The sequence below is a fragment of the Anser brachyrhynchus genome (assembly GCF_964034855.1).
Source record: "Anser brachyrhynchus genome assembly, chromosome: 8".
NCBI lineage: Eukaryota > Metazoa > Chordata > Aves > Anseriformes > Anatidae > Anser > Anser brachyrhynchus.
In genome coordinates, this window is record NC_137702.1 from 21,069,343 (window position 1) to 21,090,114 (window position 20,772).

At 42.7% G+C, this 20,772-nt stretch overlaps 1 protein-coding gene across 15 annotated transcripts in view; it reads left to right on the forward strand.

Moving 5' to 3' along the window:
• RASAL2 (RAS protein activator like 2) overlaps positions 1-20,772 on the forward strand; it is a 178,531-nt gene that overhangs the window by 102,060 nt on the left and 55,699 nt on the right. The window contains exon 2 of one of the 15 annotated variants that reach the window (XM_080603479.1): positions 550-685. The exons of 13 other annotated variants lie outside the window; for them this stretch is intronic. In XM_080603479.1, coding sequence (XP_080459605.1) covers positions 622-685 — 64 coding nt within the window. In that variant the 5' untranslated portion in view covers positions 550-621. Of the gene's footprint in view, positions 1-549; positions 686-13,494; positions 13,631-20,772 lie in introns of those variants that run through there. One more of the 15 variants, XM_080603481.1, reaches the window with a different exon arrangement.

A 20,772-nucleotide genomic window follows, 5' to 3' on the forward strand; every position in this document is an offset into this window, starting at 1 on the left:
AATTACATGATCAGAAAATGAAAACCTTCTGCCTTAGCCTTTTTTGGGCAAACATGTTTCTTCCCAAAACAAGCAAACTTTCGGCAAACTGATTAGTTGAACTCGTGGCAGCACAGTCCTGATCCCTTCCGAGTTTCATTTAGATGATTTTGGGGTGGTTGCCAGGACGTACCCTTTAGAATTTCCCACCTTTCTGGGCGGGCCTTTTCATACAATTTACATGCTAATGCGACGCAGAATCAAAAATACAGTACTGGGGATTTCTGGAAGGCAGACGTGAGCAGCAGCTTACCTTCCTGCAAATTTTTCATCTCGTGCCTAACTTTATCTGATACTCTGTGGGTCCTCTTGCTCTTTCTGTCTCCAGAAATCTAGAGGGAGGGGAAACCTGCATAATTCTGATGAATACTTGAAGTGACTTCTGTCAGAAAGATCTGTCATGGCTATTTAAAGCTCATGGGAACAAACCAGCTTCATTTGTATATAAGCAGGAGGAAGGGGCGTTCTGGTATACTGAGGCTTGACTGGCTCATTGCTATTTTCTGATAGCTGGGAGAAAGTGTCACATCAACTATATAACACGAAAGTCAGAGAATTATGTGATGTAGCAACATACAGCGTATGGACGGCATTTGTAAATGGCTTGTTGGCATCAAGAGACGGATTCATTCTCTAGCCTGTGGAGGTACGTACCTTTTCAAAGCTTTAATTCTCCACAAAGGGAATCCTTCCTTTTATCTAGATTTGTTGGCTAATTGGCATTAGACAGCACAAATGTTTTTTACAAGAGCTAATAATGGTGGGTTTTGAAACTGGGCCAATGGCAGAAGGGAGACCTAATGATCCCATTCCACTTAATTTTCTACATATTTGTGTGACTGCTATTAGTAAGGGAGAGAGAGGGAGATCTGCACAAGAACTCAGCAAGCAAATGATGCAACTACAGTCACCGCATACAGTTTCAGCAGAATTGGCTCTAAATGTTAAATGATCAGCAGTCTTCCTATATATATATGTGTATATACTCTGTGGATTTAATGGGAAATGGTGCTGGAATTGTCATGGTAAACCTAACTGCAAAAACTGGGTTGTGGACTTCTATAATAGCTGATTATCTGAGCAGATGATGGCATCTACAAGTAGCTATGGCAAGTGTACATAGAGTTTCCTTACATAGCTGAACAGTGCTGCTCCTTACGCAGTGGATCTATTGTTATAATACACAACATTGCATTTTTCTTCCCTTGCACCTGCAGCTAGCTCAGCAGGGACTTTAGCAGGGTGATGGCGGGATGTGGGCGCCTGCCAGAGAAGTGAGACAGCTCCAGTGATGTGTTTGCTCGCAGTAGGCCTCTGGGCAACCTTTGAGTGTCACCAGCCACAAGCATTCAAAATTGCAAGTCTGACTTAGAAAAGAGGAGAATGAAGGGTGGGTTGGTTGTGGTTGGTTTTTTTTGTTTTTTTTTTTTTTGTACTCATTTTCCTGTTCATTTTGATGCTTCTGAGAGTAGGCTTCAGTCAGGTTCTCAAGCTCAGTCGCACTCTAACCAGGAAGGCCAGGTCCTTTTTCTAGAATAGAGGCTGTAATTGTCTCTGCATTTGCTTGATTCCAGGAATAATGGCTACAGGAAAAATGCCAAATGCTACAAAATACAGTATGATTCCCATGCCAGCTTTTACAGCATTAATTCTCTTAAAGCCATGTCCTGGTAAGTCATGAGGTCAGTCTAAAATGCTGGATATATTCTCCAGTGGAACTCTTGCCAGAGTCCAAGAAGAATCTTTTAAGGTACTGTCAGTTGGAAATTAAGCCTTTGTCCACAAGATGGAGGACTTGGTATGTCCTCATAAAAGTTACCTAGACTAGAGTTTCTTACCTTGCAGTGTTCCCTTCCTTCACCGCTAAATTTGGTCCCTAATTTGGAAGCAGATTAAGAAAATACAAACAAACTCTATTTACTGCCTTTCTTCTACTTATCTTTAGTGTTTGGAAAGACCTTAGGCCTTATTTTATTAGGCCAGTTGCCTTATTTTGATGCTTGCATAGAGATTAACACGGTATTCCTATAAACACAGGTGGAACCGAGTAGTAAGAGGGAGGGAGACCACATGATTCATAGGCAGGGTAGGAAATCATATTGCTGGCCATAACCTCATTCTTCAGAATGCTCCTGCTTCTCTGCTGCATGCCTGGTAAGTGCAAGCTGCGTGCTTTCAGGCTGCTAGATGCTTAAAGCTTTTGGCTGTTGGCTTTCTGTCTCATGACCTGGTGTTAGAGGCGCAGGTTGTTATGAATTTGTCTGTGCCAGTCAAGCAGAGTTCACCTCCCACCTGATGCTGTTGGCAAAGCTGTGGTTTATTGCCATACAAAAGGCACAAGTGGTGACCTCAGGGTGGAGTAAAGTTCCCTATTGGCACAGCACCCTCAACCCTGCTCTGCAAGCACCGCTGGTATTTACTTTGTTCTGAAAACAAGCAAGTTGGACTTGTTGTGGGAGTGCTACATAAAACTGATGTTACCTTGTACTAAAGCTAGCAGGAAGAAAGGAAGCAATCTGTACGCTGGTGGGATGGTGTGGCAATTCCTACGTGATCTGAGCAGAAGTTAAAAAAGTTGTATGATAGGTAGGGTATCATATATTGATTGTGTTGAATTGCTTCTCAAAATACTTTGAAACCATCTGGCATCAGCCTCTTGCAGACTGGTAAGACACATTTAGCTCTCTTTCACATGAAACCATTTATTTTTCTCAAAATTCTAGTTCTCTACCTGTCTGATCATATCTCGTCATGTAACACGCACACACATCCCAACAGTAACAAATACACCCAGACTCAACCCTCACTGTGTTGCTTTTTCATTTTTGTTGTGGTTGTAGATGTCCAAGCAATTTATAATATAAATAGGAAAAATGGCTCCCGGCTGCTTCCCTGCTGTGTTTGAAGGTATAAGCAGTAGGATAAGACCAAGGATAAGCAGTAGGTCAGAAAGTAATATACAGACCAGCATTAATTAAGGTAGTAGTCCAACAAAACTGTCTTAATCATTTTCATCTGCTTTTCTTTTTGATTTTGGGCAAAATTCAGCACTTTTGAAGATGCAAGTTGTGCAAAGTATTTGGCCTGCACAGTGAGTAGGAAAAATTGTTTTCATTTTCCATGCTTGACTGCTGCGTTCATGGGGAAGTACTTTGCTGTCCAAACAGCAACTCAGAGGACAGCTTAATACAAGGCGTCCTTTTCTTCAAAAAAACTCCTCTTTGTTTTCTCCTTTTGACAATTCAATGGAAGTCAGCCTCCTGAAGTGCAAAGGACGAAGTAGGTGCCTGTGAGGATAGTAATAACCTGTCAGATTGCTGCCCCTGTGTAGCGTACCTGTCCCTGTCAATTACGTTACAAGCACTAGGAGTTATTTGAAAGGTACTTTTTCCATGGTATTTCAATATATTTTCTGATAAATCAGTCATATTATAGATGCTTCTCCTTATCTGTCTTTCTGATACAGCTACTTTAAAATGATTTAGAATGGATAGAATCTGAAGAATCTTTATCATCTGTAAAATAGCAGTGGTGCTGTACCTGAACTGTTTAAGCACAATATTTTTTTATTTCCTCCTCCTTCTTCGTAATACTTGGCAGACTTGAAATTACAGCCAGCAGAGCTGCATCTGGCTCTTCATTGCCTGGAAAGGTTCATTTTTCGTAGACAACCTGAGAGATGCAAGTCTGAGGGACATAAGAGAGGAAGGAAGCTGTGTTGCCGGTGTTCTGTTTGTTTGTTTTGTCAGCATGTATTGTTTTTAGCTTTCTCCAAAACACCATTTTTCTTCCGGTAGTTCTACACAAATCGTGTTCATCCTTGTTAACTTTCATCTTGATCATGTTTAAGCTGTGCTTGTCTTTGAAGACAGGAGTTCTTGGAAATTGTTATTCACAAAAGCGCTGTAATGCTGATACCACAAGAGACAGTAGGGATTTCATTCCTCCCAGTATCAAAGTTCAAAAATCTCTACCTATCTTTCTCTTATACTGCTTTAAAAAATGGAAGATCTCTTGTACCTGGGCTGCATCTTCAGATTTGTGAGGCAGGAGATGCGACTGGTCTCAGTGGGTGGGGGGAATCACATCCTGAATATTGATCTTTTTCTTGTCGTTTATCCATTTTTGAAGGTTTGACATCTGTCAGGTTCTTTTCTTCTTAATTTTTCTTATAGCCTTAGTGTTAAAGTGCTAAATATCATTTCTAGCAACAGTGCTAGCTCAGAAACCCCTTTTTAAAGTGCTCGAGACTTGATCCACTTCAAGCTGTTGCTTTCAGAGTATCCACTTACCAGCAATTCTGGAGAAGTGCGTGTTGTGGTGGGGTTTGCTTTGTGGTATTTCCATCCACCTCACCCCCCACCAAGACACAGCTCCATGTTTCCAGAACGTTTTGAGTCTGTTCTTCCTTTCGAACACCCAGTGTTGGGAGGGAAAGAATATAGGTGGTGTTCTTTATAAACGCATTCTTGGGGGAAAAGGTCATCGCATGAAGACCAGCATCAGATATTAAGTAGTCTTTACGTACAGCTTGTTAAATACATAGCTGGATGTATTCAGGCTTGAATACAAGATGTCTGTTTACATAAGGCATATGGCTCACAGTTTGGAAAAGCACTGTGGAGTGGATGACTCTGTAAATAATGTCTTCGCCCTAATTTGGAATTAAATTAGCTTAATGTTTTTAGAGTAGTCATTAATAGACGCTTACAAAGTACCATACTGCCAGCAGCGTAACTTCGCCGAATCCTTGGCTATCCTGAAGATACCTGAAGTTGGATGGAGTACAAAAAGGTAATTAAGTTAGTGTAGAAAGGGAAGGGGGGAAGAAAGCCACAAAAAACTGTGGTTGCCTCGTCAGTGAAGTTCTGAAAATGCAGCAGTCTCCCCGGCAGGGATACTTGTGTCGGAGCCGTTGATTGCTTCTGGTTGGTCACTGTTCTGTAACACAGGCAAAGTGTTTTTCCATGGAAAACAGAGAACAAGAACGGGATGGTTTGCCCTGATGTGGTAAAACTGTCCTATTGCTAGCTCTGACTTTGGGAACTGGCTTGTTTAGGGTTAACATGCCCAACAACCAAAATCACAGTCATTTGCTTAGTCTTCAATTACTCGAATTATTTTTTATTTTAAGAACCTTTAAGTCTTCATCCTTGTCTTGCTATGCGTGAGCAGCATGGTGGTTCCTTCTACGCCTACCTCCTTGGCCTCTAGACAGAGCCCAGTTTCTTTTCTTCCACAGTGCTGGGTGCCCTCTGTGACGCAGGTGCAGGTATGTATCTCACTCGCTCTGCATTGGTCTTCAACTTACGGCTTCACTCCAGTCTTCCTGCTGTTCTCAAGCATCCCTTTAAGAGGTGTTTTAAAAGAAGGTTACAATTCAGTTCCCTAGCAAGTGGCTTCATAGACTTCTGACAGCTTTGTTTCTTGAACATGAAAAGCATGTCTGTGATGCTAAGCTATTGCGTGTACTCAAAATAGTTTCTGTACACCAGTGAAACAATGAAATGGAAATCCCTTAAAACGTAGTTCGCTATCACAGAAAAGGTTCTGAAGCATTGTTAGGTTCATACAGGCAGACAAACGGATCTTTATGTTGCAGGGGAAGTCCAAGGCAACTGCCATGCTGGCAGCTGCCATCCTTTGTGTCCAAGTGACCTGCCTGAAGTGGCTGCTGGCTGGGAAGGGCCCCCGGCTAGATTTAGGTACCTAGCTGTTTGCTGCATCTTTGTGGTGGGGGCTTGCTGCTCAGTTTCTACCAGGTGAGGTACGAGCAGCCAGCCAAGAGGAGATGATTTTGCTGGAAGGCTAAATGGGCATGGAAGAGCTTTATAAAGGCTAGGCCCTCACGGTTTAAATTTTCATTTCAGTTGCTGACCTGTTTGCCTCCAACTTCTTGTCAAAATTAAGTGTAGAAATAGCTTCCTGACATTACTTAAAATGTCACTTACACAAGAGAGCTCTTGACTGTGTTATTATATACTAGAGAACTTCAAGGTTTGTTTTGTTGTTCACCTTCATTTTGAGCCTTCCTGTCCCTATTTATCTTTAGAGGCTGTCAGCAGGCACGGCTCTCGCTGCCCTCGCTGCCTTGCTGCTCCAGCAGTTATTATTTAGGAAATGTTGTGCTTCGCTTCCCTCCTGAACAGCCACTAGGTTAATGTCTGTGATCTCAGCTGGGTTTGGAAGGACAGTGATGTTTGCTCTGGAAGTAAGGGGGGCTATCACCCTGGTACAATGAGGTATGGCACCAATGTTGTGGCACAAAGAGGTTGTCATCTTCAGCTGGATGAGAGCTGCTGAGAGCGAGTGCTACAGGTCCCTGACTGTACTAAAATCACTTCATTAAGCAATCTCAAAAGATAAAATACTAGATGATACTGTGTACATGTGGGCTAGTAGTTCATCAGTGTGGTTTCACTTTCCAGAGCAGAATGGACTGGCTTAAGGAGACCTGAGTGTCCATCAATTTTGATAAAAAGAGCTTCCTGTGTACTTTGCTGTGCTCCAGCAGGGCTGTCCACATCGTCTTGTGCCTGACGTAAATCTGCTATTGATTTACTTTGCAACAGAATGAGTCTGCTCAGCTGCCTCCAGCTTGTGTCATGGTATTACAGGCTGGTGTAGTTTATGTGGCTTAAGCCAAAAAGTTATCTGTGTCACGAAATAGTTGTGAATCCTTTCACCATGATTCCGTAACGCAAAATGAATGACTTGGCCTTGTCCATACGGATGCTCTTGAACTAGATTATTGTGTAGTTAGAAGGCTGTAAAATTGTAATACTGCTTCTCAAAACAATACGATATTCATTATATATGGGCACTTAAAATGATTTAATGCAGGAAACAGCACATTTTTGCATCTAGAACTGACATTTTTAGATACCTAGGAAACTTATTTTAAAGCTAGCTTTCTTGTTCTGTGCCGTGGCATTGAATAGGATAGAAAAGTTATTGCTGCTTGGCATTTTTCTGGGAGAAATGACTGAAATAACTTTTCCTATTTCCTAACAGACAAGGGTAGAGGTGAGTAGTGTTGTCTGGTATATATGACATTGATCCAGGAAATGGAAGAGCAGGTGTGTATCGTGTCTTGTGGATTAACAAGTGCTGCAACCTCAGGCAAGCTGTTTTATACATCTCTGCTTGCCTGCTTTTTGTGGGAAAAAATTGCCCTCTCCCTGTCAGTTGTGCCCCTGCTCTGAAGGGAGGACTTCATTTTTCAAGTGCGTAAATATCCTGTCTTCCTTTGCTCCTAAACTAACCGTAAAGCATTTTATTAGGAATGACTTTGGTGTACAATGTCTAATGTATATTGCTGTGAAGAAATCACCTACTGACTGTAGCAATATCCATCAATCAGCCCGTCAGTCCATCCCTAGTGCAAGTAAGATCCATTTTTCCTTTTCTTGTAAGTGCCTCATGCAGAGACCATTAATACATTATGATTTATAATAGTGCCACTACTTTGTGCTTACAAAGCATCCGCATCAGAAGGCAACTGTACTCTATTATTTGCATAGATTATGAATTATCATTTTCTAAAATTCATGTAGAAAAAAAATGAGTACTCATGCTTCTGCGTAGTTTCACTTATCAAGAATGCTAATTTTTAAATCCACGGGATGGCAAAGCTGCTTAGTTTCATAGGTTTCAAAGTCACGTCTGTAGGAGGCTGACATTTCTGACAACTGCAGAAAGGAGCGGAAGCTCGTTCGCTGGTGGTAATGTAAAGAATTACTAGTCGGGGATGTGCAAAAGATTTAAATTACTTATTTGTATAAGACATTTGAAAACATAAGTGTTTGCTTTAATTTTCAGCCTTGTGGGCTCATCTGCCGTAAGACCCTCAGGGGTGAGGGAGGTGAGCCCCAACACTTTGAAGGAGCTTTTTTGTTGTAGAACATGCTGTTCCATACGGCTACCAGTGCTAATTTTGGAAAACAGCGGTCTCTCAAGGCAGCTGCTGCTTATCCCCGTTTTGTTTTGTTTGTTTTACTTCGCTGATCTCTCCCATCTTTCTGTAGCTTCAGTCATCTGCAAAGGATAGTTTTACATTTTAGACACCACTGCTCTGGTTGATAGGACAGTTGCTATCTGTGTTTGCATTGGTTCAGCAAGTGGGTAGGTCTGACAGCATGAAAATGTTAGGTACATTTTGAATATTCCTCTCCTGCTTATTTGCAGCTTATCTAAAAACCTGGCTGCCCTGGAAAATTCAAGCGGGACTTTTCTGAAAGCTTTTGGTAAGCTCTAGAGCACAAGACCTGCTTTAAGGTGGAGAAAGAGCAATTTAAGAAGCAATTCACAGTGTTTCTTCTGTCTCTGGCAGGTTTTAATAGGAGACCAGTACTACTTCCCTCCTCCAGTCCTGGAGCAAGTTTGGTCTTCTTTTTGATTGTGGTGTGTTTTTTTTTGTTGTTGTTGTTTGTTTGTTTGTTTGTTTTTGTTGATTGTTTTTTTCTCCAGAAGTTTTCAAAATGAAAACCAATGCTACAAAGGAGTTTGAAGATATTTTTGACGTGATTGTCTGAAACCGGACATTCACAAAGGATGTAAACAGGGAGGAGATTTCTGATACCAGAATTTGATAATGGAGAGTACTGAAGCATACAAATGTCAGCCAGTGCCCAGTGGTTAGGAGATGAGGCTAGATAAATTCCTTCTTGGAAACGGAGCAAATTGCTAACCACAAGTGCAGTTAACCATTGGAACAGCTTAGGGAAGGGGAACAGACTGACTCGTTACGTCCCTGCAGTGTCTGTTAAAATCACATGCCCTTTTTGCTGGAAGATGTGCCTTTGCTCAACTAGAAATAATGCAGCACATGGAGGAGAGTCACTGGGCGATGTTCTAGAGGTGTTTCAAGCCAGTCAGGTTAGATGACTGTAATCATTACTTTATCCCCATGTGTTGCCCCAGGAAGGTGAATGCCACTGTGCACAGGAGAGCAGGGGTTCAGCATGTGAAAAACTTAGATGCCATCTCAGTTCCCAGGTAATGCTACTGTCTGAAATCTTATGCCTCCGTTTTCTTAGAACATTTAATATACTTCCCCTGTTAACGTGACCTATATAATATATTGACAGGGTTTCATGAAGCTGAATCATGATACAAAAGGTGAGGCAGCTGTGGAGGAAAGCAGAATTTGTACACAATCTGTACTCCTAAAAAGGACAGAAAATTCATGGTGATGAGAAGCATTCATGGGATACCAATACTCTTAACTTCGTTTTCCCTAGAACCTGTTATTTATGAAATCAATAGATAATATTGTGAATTAAACCAGTTTTAATGGAAGGGTTGTCAGGTATTCTGGAGCACCATATTTGTTTCCCAGAAAACTAAAAGGAAGGAGGTAAAAATTTTTGTTTCATATTGACCAGCTGGATAGAGAAAAATAGCTACCTAATCCCTTCTCGAAAAGTTGTATTTAATTCCATTCTTATTGCAAGTAGATTTACGTCATCAGTTTGCATATTCTTAACCCAAAGAAGATTCTACTTGTAGAAGTTGGACAAAATGTAATCCTCTGCACACGGTGAAAATTTGTTGGAAAAGCTCATTTCATCAAAGAAAAAGAAAAAGCTGGTGTTTGCATAGATGGAAAAGCATATCTGATGTCTTTCTACCTGTCTTTTAGATTATGTAGACAATATTTTATTTTATTTTTTTTTAATTCCTCTGTTCGTAGGGCGGGATATGTACTTTTTCAGTGGGAACAGGGGGACTGCTCAGCTGAGTCCTGTGCGCTGCTGGGTATCTCCCTCCTCAGCTGGTCTGTCCCATGTTCCCTCGTTAATTGTGAATTCTGTAGAGCATCTGCCCTGCTTGGCAGGTGTTTTATGAAAATATCCCTCCTGCACAAACAGTACTTTGCTACAGTTTGTCTTAAGTAATTGGAATTTTCTCCCCTGCTGGGACTTGATAGCTGTCTTTTTTTCCCCCTCGTTTGTTGGTTGGTATCTAATTCTTCGCTTTGCTGATCTAATGGCTTTTTGTTGTTGTTTTGCCTTGGCCTTTTAGTCAGTGGTCAGCAAGCGTCCTAGTTTGTAATAGGGATTGGCAACTGTATAAATTATTTAAAATCAGGACAGGTTCAGAAAATGGTGAACAAAAGGCGGCTGTCTCTTTAAAGAGTGCAGTTTGATCGGAGCATCAGCTCCATCCCCTGAGGACAAAGGCAATTTTGATTTGTGGGGCCCGGGAGTCCCTCACTTACACGATCCGTGTCTGCTTCTGCATGTGTAAACCTGTAAAATGCTCTTTTGTGTAGAATAAATCAAGTGCTATAAATCCTGTACAATTAAACGTGACCCCTCAGAAAGTCACAATGACAAGTCCTCGTTGCAGAGCTGTGCAGAGCAAGCCCGCTGTCTAGACAGAGCAGAATTATTTTCCATTTCTCTCTCGCTCAAAAAAAAAAAAATCGACCATTAGCACTGATGACTTCTTTGAGCCCCCGTGAACGCTGCTCTCCCTTACCTCTTTCTTATTTGCTCTGTTGCAGCCGAGGCTGAAGCGCCGCGGGGCTGCCTGCTGCTGAGGAAGAGGAGCGGGTCCCTGTAATGCTGCTGCTGGCAGGCAGAGGCAGATTCCATTATTGCCGATCAATGCCGCCGCCATGCAGGAGGAGGGGAGAGGGAGGGGTGGGAGCTTCCTATTCACAGATTGATCAACCTGCCATTGCATGAACAAATTCATTGTAAGAAAGGCTGGGATGCTGTTATAATAGCTGGAGCATGAAGGGGGTTGCAAACAGGGGAATGCAGGCTCTTCGGGAGTGAGGAGGGTATTTAAATTGCCTCTAAGCTTTGTTTTTTCTTTTGGCGTAAAGCATAAAGCCTGAGCCTACAAACAAAGCCAACACTCTAAGGGATGGTAGGGATATATTACACTTAGCTGATGAGCTATTTCACTTACTTGTTTGAGCTTCTTCAGCTCTGAGATCTGTTTCTTCTTTTTATTTAAACTGTTTCCATCATAACCTGCAACCTCTTTTGGATTTTCAGACCTTGGTTTCCCCTGCTCCCCTTTTTTGCCTTCTTTCTGTTCCTGGTTGGACTGAAACCTGACACAAAGGGACAACAAGTACAGATCTCACTTTCTGCTCCCACCCATGCCTGCTGTGTCAGGATGGGCTGTCAGATGTAGGGCTGAGAGAGCAGGGCAGGATCACGCTCTCGTGTTGTCAGTGTAGCCAACAACTGGAGTACTGGAATCCCAAGACCATCCGCTCCTCCCCACCCTTCCTACCCTGCTTCGTTCACTTACTGAGTTCTGTATGGAAAAGTTTTCTGGCTGGAGAATGAGTCTTCTTTCTCCTGGCGATGTGGCCGAATGGCTGGATAGCAGCACAGAAGAAGAGAAAAGCCTTCTCTCATTTCTTGGTACGGTACGGTGCTAATTGTTGTATTGTTGTTGTTGTTTTTTGTTGTTGTTTACATTTTACTGGCAAGCTTTTACTACTTTCACTGCACTTAATTTCTTCAGTCGTTCAGTTACTTGATGTTACGTCTTTTAAAGCGTTTGAATGATAAGCAGTTATTAATTAAACCTGGTTAGAATCTGCTTAAAATAGCTGCAAGCGCAAAGGTCAAGTTAGAAATGGGGATGTGCCATCTTAATATGACAGTAAATTGTTTCTGGACTAAAAAGTGTTTCTTACTAGCCTGTTTTTCTCCTCTGTGTCATTTGACCAGCTGATCACTATGTCAGAGGGAGAACCCCCACTCTACTTCTACTCGTTGCTGTCAGCATGTCTACAACTTTATTTTGCAGCCGTGTGATGCTAGTAAGATAAATCAAAGAGGAGACTTCGCTGGAAGTTTTGCTTCTCCAGAGAAATGTCTAGATGCGTTTGGAATAAAAATTTCAGCCAAGGGATCAGATACTTCTCTAGTCCAGAAATTAAATCTAGGGAGCACAATCAAACAATCCTGTGTTCTGTTTCTGCGTACTTACACATCAATTTAACTGTATTCAAGTAGAAAATTGAAACTACTCTTTTATTTATAGTCCAGCATAAATACCAGTAAAAGCCTGAAAAATATTTTAAACAGCATTCACACAAAGAAGCTGATTATTGTTTTGTCTCTCCCTTTCAGCTGTTGCTATGTCAAGCTGTTGTTATTTGTTTTTATTCTTTCAGTGTCAGCTCCATAAATCATTCCGTCTCACTCTTTCACATTTTGTTGTTCGCAGGATGCTTTCATTCTCTTCTGATAATTTCCAGGTTCCAAGTTGCTCAGACAGGAAGCCTGATATGTATCCCCTTTTCCTCTTGATGGACTATTTAAAGTAATTTGTTTGCTATAACATTTATTTTTGCCAAGAAACAGCAGTCACCAGTGTGGAACTTTGTCAGTCAAGAAGGCAGCAGCCAGTCTAGTGCATTTTGCCCACTTCTGTTCTCCATCCAGACCCCAGGGCAGCTCCTGGTGTTGCTATACTTTTTCCAGTAGACAGCATTTACAATGTTCCCTCTATGGGAAGCAGTTCTCTTGCTTAGCACGTCCGGAGAAGTACGGAATGTGGGAGGAAAAGAAGTGCTCCCAGGTCTGTTAGTATTTGCTAATTACTTCATCACTACGTGCCGTGGACTTCTTTGGGAATATCACATCGAATGGGAGCAGGGACAAGAGGATGCGTGGACTGGGCTCCAGTGCCGTTCTTCCCAAGACTGTTTCCCCCCCTTACATGTAGGCCTGCATTCACGTTTTGTTCCACACCAAGAGGTCCTCAAGATGTCTTCTAAACCTCACCCCAGAAATGCCAGGGAGTATTTATTCAGCATGGAGTCTGTAGGGTGTAACAAAACGGAGCTATTTTTTGCCTCCAAGCCTGTGTTAATTAAAATCATCTCTTTTGTCTTAAGGAGATACCATATCCAAATCATAGAATTAGAGAATGCTGTCCTAAGTCCAGAGCCATACTAAAAGTTTGATGGCATCCATCAGGTATCTCCTATACATTGAGTTTTTTCTACTTGTGTGTCCATAGCAATAGATTTTATTGCCCAAGGGCAAGATCCTGCCAGAGTGAGCAAGAGGTAGTGTAGCTTAAAGCAGGCTCCTGGCCCATTGAGAGGCACAGGGGAGAGCTGCAGAGCTTCAATTCCCCAAGAGCCAGTGACAAGTGAGGATATCCCAATAACCAGAGCAAAGCATGGCTTTTTAGAGAATGCCCCGATTCACAGCCTTTTTGCAGAGAGTAAAAGAGATGATTTCTGAAAGTTGTGGCTTGAGGCTGTTGTTTAATAATGAGGATAATAAATACTGGTATCATAATATTGTGCGTCTAAGTCATAAGCCTCTCAACAGATGACACTGTGGGAACAAGTTTCCATTCATCAGCTGATCTGTGTTAATTGTCTGTGTGCAATCTCTCTGCAGCAAATACAAGGTAATTTAAATTAGCAGGGCCAGTCCAAGATCATTAGGAACTAACGAGGACATCAGCATCTCCAGGTCAAGTGTGGTGGTAGCTCCTCGTGTCTGTTTCTGTGTTGGCCGGCAATTTATACTGCTGTGCCTGGAGTCAACCCACGCAGGAGATTTTCAAGGCTGATGCACGAGGAGGGTAAAAAAGGGCAAGTATTCCAAATTTCATGTGGCTGGACATGTCATACAGAGGAGATACTGAACAGCTAGGGATGCACATATGCTTCATTTCTGACTTGTATTTGCAGAGCTGGAGGATTCTTTCCACCGCCTCAGAGTGAATGCATCAGTCTGATAACAGCTGATGATGTACTCACTAAATGCCACGTTCAGTTTCTTCAGAACATTCTGCGTAAAGGGACTGTGATAGTCAGTACTTGAAAGCCAATTTTTTTTTTTATCTTCTGTGATATTCTTGCCCTTTCTTCCAGCCTCATCTGTGCATTCATCTGCTTTGCTTGTTAGGTCTTGTCTTTCAGACTGAACTCCTCAAGAATCGATGACTTTAATGTCTTTTAAGTGACTTCAACTGTAGGTTGCTCTCTATGCACTTTCTGAATTGGGCGCTAATTCAATTACATTTTTTTAGATGCCAACACAATGCAAGTGTCTAACCAACAGAATTACCTGTATGCAAATTAAAATCATTGATATTTACCTGGATCATCTTGCAAGACTTGTCTGATTGACTCAGTCCTCCGTAAAGCACAGGGTCTTCTTTTAAAATTTCTGCTAATGGACTGAGAGAGGTTTTGATCATAATTGGTATCTAGTAGTTGTTTGATGATAGAGTTCTATAGCTTTGTGGGGTTTCCTTTGTGTTTCCCTTTCCAGACTTGGGAGCTTTTGTGCAGTGTAGTGTGCTGTAGCTGTGACTGTTGTGTTCTGTCAGACTTATCTTCTTCTGGCTTTTTTCCTCCTGTCTAGTTATCTAGATAAATGTGGTAGAGCTATCAGTGCAAACTTCAGTTTTCTCCTTTAAGTAACACCTGGTGGAATTTGCATAATGCATTTGAAATACAAGTTTAGATTTCAGGACTTAGTACAGATCATATTTTTTGAGTTTGCTTTTAGTCTAGGCTTTTTACACAGGCATTTAATTAATTTTTATAACAGTCTGTGAATTGCACCAAAGTCTGAATTTTCCCCGAGTGAGTAAAATGATAGAGAAAAATGCTCCAAGATAAAAAGTTAACAGTTTTATTTATTTTTATATGAGGCTTCCTATTTCATTAGGTAATAAGCATCTTTCAGATGAGGTTTAGATGTATCTTTCTTTTTTTTTTTTCCTCATTCCTTCTTATATATCTCCTAACACTTACTTTCTTCCTGCTTTTTATTACTCCCTGTAATTTTGTCAGCTGGCATAGGTATTTTCACCAGCGTAGAAGAAACAGTAAGTAAATACTGACTGCACCCAAGATCTTTCTCATTAGAGCTGTCACTTGAGCACTTTGAAACAACCCTAAAGGGACAATGAGACAAAAATAACCTCTTCTGTCCTGATGAAGTCGTGAATGCCATAATGTTACACTCAGTTAATACGCTGTAGGTGCTGTGTGTGTGTGTGCATATGTGCATCGATATGTAGATAGACAGAGGTGCATGAGGAAACCAAACCATCGGGACTGAACGGGCACCGTCACTGCTTACAGACTGCAGTAGGTGATCAGCAACTCACAATGGAAATAGTTAACAAAAAAGTAGTAGAGCAGAGAGGCAGTATCTGTACTTGGCTTTGTAGTTTTTCTGCCCTGCAAGCCAAAAGTTTTAGTGTACTGTCTTTGTAAAGTAAGGAACAACCACTGTAGTTGCTGATTGTGAAACATTGAATGTCACTGTGTTTGTCGCTGTAGTAAACCACTCAACTGGTGGTTACATTAATGAATAACATCTTCAAAAGCTAGCTCCAGCGGCAAACCTGTAAGTGCTCCAACTCTTCCAAGCTTAGATTTAAGCCCGTTATTTCTTGAAGTGTGTTTGTAAAAGAAATACAAAGTCACAAAAAGTCAAGTGTTGCTGGTTTTTGTGTATTTCTCTTGTAGCTAATCTGTAAGACTAATTGGCCTTTTGACAGAGGAGAAAATAGTGCTGAAGATGGCCTTGAAATCCTTTAGTGCGTTCTAATCCATTGCCACGTCTGCAGTAGTGTCTCTTCTGTCTGCCCTCATTGTGAGAAGCACTTGTTTAGACCCTTCTTACAAATCCTAAACGACAAAGGTGCTTTTTCACAACCTTTCTCAAGATACTCTTTTGTTTTCATCCTCTAGGATTTGATTATTTTATCTGAGGATAATTACTTCAGCATAAGTTTAATTTCCAAATAAATAATCACCCAGAGGCCCATCAAGGATAACTTACTTAATTTGCATGCCTTATTTTCTTAATGCACTTCTTCCCTCCTGCCTTGTAAGGCTTATCACACTCTAATAGTGCTTTGTTTCAAATTAAGAAAGCTGTAAGCTCTTTGGGGCAGAAATGGTGTCTATTCAGTACTTAGTCCAGCCAGGCTGCAGCCTGGTAATAGACCTCTAGGCATTACTGTATTTGAAATGTATAATAAGCTGTCCATGCAGATTAATTTAGAAAATGGCACGGCTGATAGGTAAATAATTAGATGGTTTGCCCACTGGGGTAACTACTGCTGAGAGAATGGTACAAGATTTAAAGCAACAACAACAAACTTTGCTTTAGAAAAAAACAAGGCATAGTGTGTGTAGCTCGTTGGACCTTGCTTACATAAAAAGGCTAATTGCAGGATTGTTTGGAGCTAATGCTCCAACCAGCAGCAAAAACCTTGTTCTCCCAGGGAGTGCCAAGGCAGCTATCAAAAGGGGGGTGAACGTTTGGGTCGGGTGCTGGTTTGGTTTGTGTCAAGTGGGGACATTTGAATACAGTTGCACCTGAGAGGCAGTCTTTGGGATTGTTTGACTCTGGGTAGGTAATTGGTAGTATTGAATTGGTTTTGTGTTTATCAGTTGCTTGTAATTAAGCTAGGCTTGAGAGGCAGGATACATTGATTCTTTTTATGAATCGTATTCTCTGTCCCCTCTAGTCACAGACCAAGGTACCGTCGTATCAGGATGTGCACAGATGAAAAAAATGGAGGTCCCAGTCTCTGAAATCCTACTGAATCTTTCTTTTGTTGTCCTAACAAGGAGATGATATACACCAGCAGCCTGCCCCCTTCCCAGAAAAGACAAAGCAAAGATTTCAAAGAAAGATTATTTGGAGAATGAGTATGAGGATGGGAATTTTGCTCAGCACTACCTATGTCTTGGGAAAGAAATACAAATTTGTTGTCGATTGTCTGTCTTTGGCTGTTCAAGGTAGCCTTTCACAAATCCGAATCTGTTGTGATCATCAGAACTGAGGATGTCGTAGCAGGTCAGCGCTAAGCCATGTGCTGTTGTGAACTGCTGAAAGTCACAGCTGAACATGGGTGTAGTGCCAGGCCCAGAGCTTTATCTTAGAAATGCTGGACCTGCTGCCGTGGCATGGATGGGCTGGCCTGTTGGCTGCTGCGACAGAGGCCAGTACCAGCCCCTGTGAGTAACGACAGACGGGAGCTCTACTTGCAGATGCATTTTCCCCTTTTCTGTATTCCTAGGTAGGTCCTTGGGACTGCTTCGAAGTCACCCTTGTCGACTTTGTTAGCAGGAGCTCTCAGACCTGGAGGTGCTCTCGCAAGTGCTGGGAGGACACGAGCGCAGTCCAGACGCGTGGCAGGGCGTCCTGCTGCGGCTGTGCGTTCGTTCTGTGCCTTGCCCTTCGCAGAGTCAGGGAGACCCCTGCAATCTTTGTTTCTGTGACCTTATTTACAAGTTCAGTAGCTTCATTCTTTTCACTCTAACCCCTGAGGATCTTTCTTTGTTCCTGATTGTTTCTCCTGCCCTTCTCCAATCCATTTCTAATTCACAAAAATTGAGATAGAGTAGCAAGGGCTGTCCTGCAAAGCTGGGAAGTTTGTTTCATCTTTCCTCCTGTCATTCTGAGAAAGAGCTCTTCACAGCAGAACACAAATTCCCGCAGCAGCGAGGTTTTGGATTTCAAGTGGCTGGAGCACTAAGCTGTAGGAAATCCAGGAGTCCGAAAGCCACATCCCGACTGGAGGTCAGTGATGCTGCAGCCCAGACAGCTGCCTTCAAAGCAGGGCAGTCCCTGCAGCTGCTTATCACAGAATCTTCAGGGTTGGAAAAGCCCTCCAAGATCATCAGGTCCAACCATCACCCTACCACCAATATCACCCTCTAAACCGTGTCCCTAAGCACCACGTCCAACCTTTCCTTAAACACCCCCCGGGACGGTGACTCCACCACCTCCCTGGGCAACCTGTCCCAGTGCCTGACTGCTCTTTCTGAGGAGAAATGTCTCCTCATTTCCAACCTGAACCGCCCCGGCACAGAGCTACCTTCTGGCCAACAAAACAAGCCCGAGTGCTTTAGTGGAGAGGGAGTTGGGGCAACGAGAAGAGGTTGGGAGAGCTCCCTTCCTTGTATCCCTGGGCACTTCAGAGGCATCTGCCATGGCGGAGAAATTGCCTCAGCTAATTGGTGTATGTTACCATGTAGTGTGTAAATATGTATTTACATAAATATTTATTTACATAAATGTTACTGCATATCATCAATATATGAGGGGATAGATTAAAGCTGCCCCACAGGGATGTTTACAACTCATTTCTTTGATGGATTTTTTTAAGGTTGAAAAGGGGAAGATCTGTCTTTTTTTTTTTTTTTTCTCCCCCAGAGATTGGGAGGGGATGAGAAGGGTTTCAGACTGTTTCTCCATAGAAACAATGTGATTTATTTGTAGCCCTGGTCCCTGAGAGTGAGCAATGCGGAGAGCAATTGTAATTTAATACTGAGCCTATGAGAGGTGCATTGATTTTTACAGCAGGTGAAGATTATGCAAGAGTAGCCTCTAGCATTGCTTGTGGAGCTGGAGAGGGAACTGTCTAATTTTTTGCTCAGTGATGACAGTATAGATTTTTTTTTTACACAACTCAGCAAAAATTCTGTTCTAAGGATGTCATGGCAGAATGCCGTTAGTTTCTGATTTTGAGTTAACATCTCTTGACAATTCTGCTCTATCTAGGGCCTTCAGTTTCCTGGGGACTGAGCAAGTTGTCTATTTGCCCTTGCTTTTTGGAAGGGGAAGAGAAGGTAGTTTTATTTTTAGTTTGTTACAGGCACCTCGTGAGTATTTCATTTTCCCTTCCCCATTAGATATGCTTCTGTGGTGGTCTGAGAACAGGAGAAACTCATTTCACTGATGGAGCCCCAGTGGTTTATTTGCCGAGAACCTGAATCGTTCCTGGACAGATGTGGTGGGAAGAGGGAAGGCGAGGAGAGCCGGGCACGTTCCTCGGTGCAACTTCAGCTCCGTTTGCTTTAATCAGAAACTTCTCCTGATCTCCCTGTCTCGCAGAACGACCACCTATTGTTGAAAATCGCGGGGAATTCGGGCTCCTGTTTTCATTTATGACTCAGCAAAGTTAACAGACTGTGTTAAATTACTGAAGCAGCTTTGATGTGATTTCCTGTGTGTGAGAAGTGGAGAAAGCCAAGCCTATTACGTTACTCATTACGATTCAATCTAAAATAAAAGGTGCTTGCTTTACTCCCCGGTTCCAAGTGAATATGTCACTCCCGTTTGCTTTCATTACATTTAAAATGAGAACAGCAAAAGCCATCATTTAAATCCGAGGTAATACGGCTCTCTTTGGGAGAGCTGTGCTTACAGGAGCTGCAGGAAATAAGTTTTTCTTCTTAGGGGAAGGGGGATGCTGGTGGCGGTGTAGGAAAGCACATTTTCGGATGAAACCAGCCGCCTCTGCAGAGGCTGCTGAGGGAGCAGGGCTGACCGTTATGCAGAAACCCCGGTCTAGCACTGGCCCCGCTCCAAGCATTTTGTTCTCCAAAGGTGCCCTGACAGGGACTTACCCTCCAGCACCGGGCAGGCGATGCCTCCTGAGCTGTGCGGGAAAGTGCCCGATGCTGCTCGTCAGCCGGAGGAGAGGGCTCCCCGAAAGCAGCACCGCTCTGTCGCCGGTACCGGGAGCTCTGGCAGCCCGTGATTTACTTGTTCGGGGCGAGCGGGGCTCGTGCATCATCCTCGCGGTCGGCAGCGAGCCGTCTGCCCTGCCCATTTCCCAGGGGTAGCTGCAGTGAGCCTTACACTTCGCTCCGGAGCCCAGGTTAGGAGGCTCTTCTCCCCGCTTGCAGTCCTCTCCCCGTCGATGGTTACAAGCAGATCGAGAGGCTGAGCGTTAGCGGTCTGGTTTTTCAAAAGATAAATATCTACAGCGTGAGACACTAATACTGCAGGGTCCAGATTTCTTAGCCTCTCGTTCAGTATGCTCCATTTTGTCTTTCTTCAAGCATCCATGGGAGATACGTATTATAACTCTGGTGACATGAAAATCCAGAATGCAAAGACACCACAAGTAATATTATCCCTGAAGAAGGCTTTTCTCGGTTTTTCTTCGGTTATTTTGAGAAAAGCGCTGTTCTCGTGGCACCAGCTGGCTGTATATCTCTGTAAACCCTTTTTGCTGCTGTGAATCAGGATATACAGTGAAATTTGCTGTCACGGAGGGAAGCCGGCAGTTGGGCGTCTGTTAATAGCCTGAAAGTAACTAATGAGGATGTGCAGTCGGAGCGATTGATTGAATAGCTGCAGTCCTGTGTGTTTCTTTTTCACTTGCTCGCTCGCTTGCTCTCCGCAAGCTGTGGGAAGGGAGGGGAGCAGAGACCCAGCTTTCTCCTAAGTGGAAGTAGCACGGATCCCCAGGGCCAGGAGGCCAGGAATGGAAGTTTAAGCTGCATCTGTCTTTGAAAGGAACACGGCAGGAGTCAGAATGTCACTGGCTGGAGTCGCCGTTTATTCCTTTTCTTTAGGATTCAGAGGATAACAATAGACTTTCTGCTAGGAAGTGATTTTTTTCCCTCCCCGTGTTAGGATGTCTTGTGAAGCTGGATTCCTTTAAGGCTGGCAGTTGAGCCGGAGATGGGCAGCAGTTGCGATAAAGGTATCTGTGTCTGTGTGTATGTGCATGTGTGTGTGTATCTGGCTAGGCATAAAAAAGCATGTATGTGTAGTATACGTGTGTCTGTATGCCAGATTTTTAAAAAAATACAGTATATACTTTGTAAGTCAATAGAATCAGATAGAAGCATATCTTTTATGAATATTTGTGCTCATCGGATCAGCCTGCATGGATTTAAGATGCCAAAGTCGTGTCTTAGTAAGGTCATATTGCCAGAATGAGAAGTTGACCTATTTTTTT